At 45.4% G+C, this 5,225-nt stretch overlaps 1 protein-coding gene across 1 annotated transcript in view; it reads right to left on the bottom strand.

Moving 5' to 3' along the window:
* Positions 1-1,922, bottom strand: part of TSNAX (translin associated factor X) — a 36,917-nt gene extending 34,995 nt beyond the window's left edge. Inside the window, exons 1-2 of the mRNA XM_017526545.2 lie at positions 1,729-1,922; positions 1,193-1,297 (exon numbers count right to left, since the gene is read on the bottom strand). Coding sequence (XP_017382034.1) covers positions 1,193-1,297; positions 1,729-1,744 — 121 coding nt within the window. The 5' untranslated portion in view covers positions 1,745-1,922. The remainder of the gene's footprint in view (positions 1-1,192; positions 1,298-1,728) is intronic.
* Between the last annotated feature and the right edge of the window lie 3,303 nt (positions 1,923-5,225).

Here is a 5,225-nt window from a genome sequence, read left to right as displayed (position 1 = left end):
AAAGAAAGAAAGAATATTGTAGTTCAGCAGATGGGTAATGAGGACACCATGTTAGAAGCAACTCCACCTTCTGTATCATTATGCTCTTTATTCAATTACAGCCAGGTGTCTTAAATTTCTGAAGATCACAATAGATACTATGGTAGTTTTTAAATATATCCACAAATCACTTAAGACTCCTCCCTCCAAAGGGTGGGATACAATTTCCTTGCCCTTCAATGTGAGGCAGTTTTTTTGTTGTTGTTGGTTTTTGTTTGTTAGTTTTTCCGTTTTTGTCTGAGGAAGTGAGGCAGTTAACTGCCTCCCTTCTAACAAATACAATGTGACAAAAATGACAGTGTCTGATGTCTGAGATTAGGACACAATGAGATTATGGTTACCTCCTTGCACTCTTTCACATTCTCTCTCTCTCTCTGAAGGAAGCCAGATGCTACACCCAAGGACGCCTAAGCAGCACAAGAAATCCATGTGGACAGAACAGAGAGCTGGTTGCAGGCAAAAGGCCCAAGCAGTCAACAGCTGTGGATCCTTGCACCCCAATCTAGGTTTCAGAATCAAGGTTTCAGGAGACTGCAAATCGGAATCATCAACCAACTAAGCTCTTCCCAGATTCCTTAATCACAGAAATATAAGATATAGGATAACGGATAAAAGGGGACAAAAGGAAGGGGATTTTGTTTTGTTTTGAAATGAGGAATAACTTGTCCAAGTTAATACGCTGAGAAAAGGGGACTGTGAAAATATGTGTATATAGATATACAAGATTTACTAATAGATAACAAGCTCCCATTCTGTGCAACGTGTTACAGTTAAAACAAAGATACCGTCCCTAACTTCAAGTCTAGTAGAGGAAACAAATATACACTAAATGAAAATATATTTTACCACGTAACACATGAGTAAATATCAGGTACACAATTCTTGAGTATGTGGCATGTCTAATATTAGCTAATGTTTAATACTTCTTGTGGTTAAGTCATGTTTACCTGATTACTAATATTAATATTTCTCTTAATGGGACATAAAAGTGAAGGCCTTTGGAATCCAGACTTTTAGGGTAGAGATAGCACCATCACAAAACCTCCAGCAAAATTTTCACATGTAAATTCTTAGGGACTGTTTTCTTGAGCATAACCATGGCTAAATAATTTTGTTCTCTCCCCTTCCCCAACTTATACTGCAGAGAACTTACATTTAAAGGCCAACATCACGGGTGAAGATGAATTAACATCCTTCCCTTCTCTTCTTTGGTTATGTGGGAAATTGTCATGCTTCCTTTTCCTGAACCCTCCTGATCCTTATGTGGAGAAGAAAAAAAGTTAGAGAAATCTTCCATCACCAAGAGTTTGCAAAACAGAACACAGGCAAACCTCCTCCTCCCTTTAAAACCAGATACCCACAGGGCCCTCGACTTATAAGAGGCTTTCTCCGCAGACCGACAGAGATGCTTCCCAGGCCTTACCAAGCAAACCATCCATGCCTCCACCAACTGGTGCTTTGATCTGGCATTACAGTAATTACTGAACTAGGATAAAATTACACCTCGAAGATTTAAGAAAAAGGGAGGTAAACAGGGCCAACCCGGCCGGGGAGAGAACTAGGGCTGCCGCCCCCGAGTCTGCAAGGGACGATGGCATCCTTTAAGGGTGAAAAGGGGAAAATCGCCTAAAAAGACTGGAGAGCCTCCCCCTCTGGATAAATAACGCCCCATGTTGTTGAGAACGCCACCTTCTTTGTTGCTCATGTCGTCACAGCCTACGGTGAGACGAACGGAAACTGAAGGACCTGGAGCGAGACGAAGGCGCAAGGTGCAGGCCGACCAACCCAGAAAAACAGCTTGCCGAGACGCCCTTTGCAGTCGGGCCGACTACTACGCAGTGGCCGGAAGTCGCCCCTCGCCTACTTCCGGCCTGCGTCCGGGGTCCCACCGCCTCTGGCTCCGCCCCCCGTGTGGTCGGGGGGACCCCGCGCGCGCGCGCGCTTTCGTGGCCGCCCTCTGCTGTGCCTGAAGACAGAAGCGACTCTACACGCCTCACAGCATGCACTATTAATAAGAAGACGATGCGTCCTCCTGGAGCTGAGATCTGTGTGATCCTGGGAAAGCGACAAAAATGTTCGTAATTATTTTCTGAAGGCACCTTCGGGACACTTACCCTTCCCTCAGCGGGGGCCCACCTTCGCGCGCGGTGCATCGTAGGGGTTGTAGTTCGTCCGCGGGAGCGGGACCTCGGGAGCCCCAGCCGGAGGTGTGAAAAAGAAGCGAGTTCCTCGGGGCATCTGGGAAGGTTTTTTCAGGATCCAGGCAGAAACTTACAGAGCTAGGAGTTTTTTTAACTTTCCCAGGCGCTTTAAGGGATGGAAATATGCGAGTCGATCAGTGGATGGTGTTAGTACTGTTTTCTCTCATGAAGGCCTGCCCTTCCAGTCTCCTCTCACCTTCTCCCTCCTCCACCGACCTCTCCTCCCCACTGGCTCTCAGAAGCCAAATAGCCTGTGTTCAATTTGCCTCCACAGAGTGGTTGGGCGACCTTGATGAAGTAGGCAACCTCTGTGCCTCAGTTTCCTTATCTGTAACAGGGATAGAATAGTACCCGCCTATTAGGGTTATTTGAGGATGAAAGGAGTTAAGGCTCGTGAAGACGTTCTTTCACATATAAATGCTCAATTAAATATTAGATGCCGTACTCCTCTCCCACCAGGGCTCTCTCAGACAATACGACAGAGAGAAAGGTAATAGCAGGTGTGTTCCACTAAACTGTGGGCCTTTCATCATGGACAGGTACTGTCATATCTAGACTTTGTGCCCACCCTAGGCCCAGTGCTTCTCAGCGCTGATCCTGCGCCTTGTAAGCCTCTATCAATGTTTCTTGAAGAATCATGTTCCTGGCATCAGGATGGGTAAGTAGGTGGCAGCTCAGCACCCTCTAGAGAGAAACTCAGGCCAAGGCTTGGTAAGTGGGGTGCGCTAGGCCTAGTAGAGAAAACACAAGTACATTTTAAGCTTTCTCTAAATAATCTCGATATTGTAGTCATGTGTTGTACACACAGTCTTTTCTTCTTGTTAATTTAGGAACAAAAGAACAGGAAATGAAATAACTTGGCTAGAATATGGCAGTAACTACAAGGCACAGTCTGCTGTGGCAGGAAGGTAACCACCACTCATACCTCTGCAGCTCTGCGAATACATGAATTAATTGAGCAGATTCCTTGAGGATAAAGTAGGCTCCTGGGGACCCTGCTTATTGGGCTACTTGCTTTGCGGATGTTGAACAGATAATTCTCATGAATTTGACTGACGTCTGATCTACCAGTATCCCCCCACTCTGATTAGAAATAACTTGACCATGAAAAAAAAAAAAAAAAAAAGGCCGGGAGCGGTGGCTCAAGCCTGTAATCCCAGCACTTTGGGAGGCCGAGGCGGGTGGATCACGAGGTCAAGAGATCGAGACCATCCTGGTCAACATGGTGAAACCCCGTCTCTACTAAAAATACAAAAAATTAGCTGGGCATGGTGGCACGTGCCTGTAATCCCAGCTACTCAGGAGGCTGAGGCAGGAGAATTGCCTGAACCCAGGAGACGGAAGTTGCGGTGAGCCGAGATCGCGCCATTGCACTCCAGCCTGGGTAACAAGAGCGAGACTCCGTCTCAAAAAAAAAAAAAAAAAAAAAAAAAAAGGCAGCTCTGATACAAATTTAGCCACTTCAATGTGACTCCCTCTAGATCCAAGGAAGCCAGTACTTATGAACACTTTTCAGAGTCAGTACTTAATTTACTGTATCATAGTCGGAGAAAAGGATATTTTTTTTCTAACTCTCCTGGAGTAGCAAGATCTCAACTTTCCAAAACTTGGATCAACTATATTTCTTTTCTTTCTCCAGCCACTACTCCCCTAGCCTGTTCAACTACAGCTATGTTACCTGAACTGCTTTCTAGTCTTTCCCATAATTGTAATGATTAGAATACTAAGTTTCACAACCTATGAAGACTTCTGAAAGTATTTAAGGGAGGTGAATCCCAGGAGCACTTTCCCAGCACTTATTTCCATGTGTGTTTACCCCAGGCTTCCTCAGGTGTCCCAACTTGCAGCTACTCCTTCATCAGGAAATAGATTTCAATGTCTGCAGCAACCTGTGTCCCTTCTCTGTCTCCTTGTTTTATTGCTTCAGATTCAAACACATAGTTTTGGTACTTGGCAAATAGTTTTTTGTTTGTTTTTTAAAGAAAGACTACCACCCCAAGTCAGGGAGAGGAAGGTAAAGATTTTTAGTAAGATCTCACCTCTGATGTTTTTACTTGTTACTGTTGCTTTTCTTTTTTTTTTTTTTTCCGAGACACGGATTCACTCTGTCACCCAGGGCGCAGTACATGGCTCACTCACTATAGCCTCGACCTCCCCGGGCTCAAGTGATCCTCCAACTATAGCCGCATACTACTAAGCCAGGCTATTTTTTTGTTTTCTGTATTTTGTGGAGATGACAGGGATTTGCCATGTTGCCCAGGCTAGTCTCAAATTCCTGGGCTCAAGTGATCCACCTGCCTAGGCCTCCCAAAGTGCTGGGATTACGGTGAGCCACTGTACCTGGCCTCCTGTTGCATTCTAATTGCCTATATTTGACTCTGAATAAAGCACTAAGCCTTTCAATTGCACTGTTGTTACTCAGTTCATAAATCCTCTCATTGGTCACCCTTAGATTAAAATCACATATCTAAACTGGTTTGAGAAGCCAAGGCAGGTGGATCATTTGAGGTCAGGAGTTCGAGACCAGCCTGGCCGACATGGTGAAACGCTGTGTCTACTAAAAAATACAAAAATTACCTGAGCATGGTGGCATGTACCTGTAATCGCCAGAAGCTGAGGCAGGAGAATTGCTTAAATCCAGGAGGCAGAGGGTGCAGTAAGCCGACACTGTGCCACTGACCTCCAGCCTGGGCCACAGAGCAAGACTTAACCTCAAAAACTGGTTTTGGATATTGAAAGAAAATCATAGCCGGACGCAGTGGCTCACTCCTGTAATCCCAGCACTTTGGGAGGCCAAGGCAGGTAGATCATGAGGTCAGGAGATCGAGACCATCCTAGCTAACACTGTGAAACCCCATCTCTACTAAAAATAAAAACAAAAAAAAAAAATTAACTGGGTGTAGTGGCACGTGCCTGTAGTCCCAGCTACTTGGGAGCCTGAGGCAGGAGAATTGCTTGAACCTGGGAGGCGAAGGTTGCAGTGAG

The sequence above is a fragment of the Cebus imitator genome, unplaced genomic scaffold (genome assembly GCF_001604975.1).
Source record: "Cebus imitator isolate Cc_AM_T3 unplaced genomic scaffold, Cebus_imitator-1.0 Scaffold42, whole genome shotgun sequence".
Taxonomy (NCBI): Eukaryota; Metazoa; Chordata; class Mammalia; order Primates; family Cebidae; genus Cebus; species Cebus imitator.
This window is presented reverse-complemented; position numbering and strand designations above follow the sequence as displayed.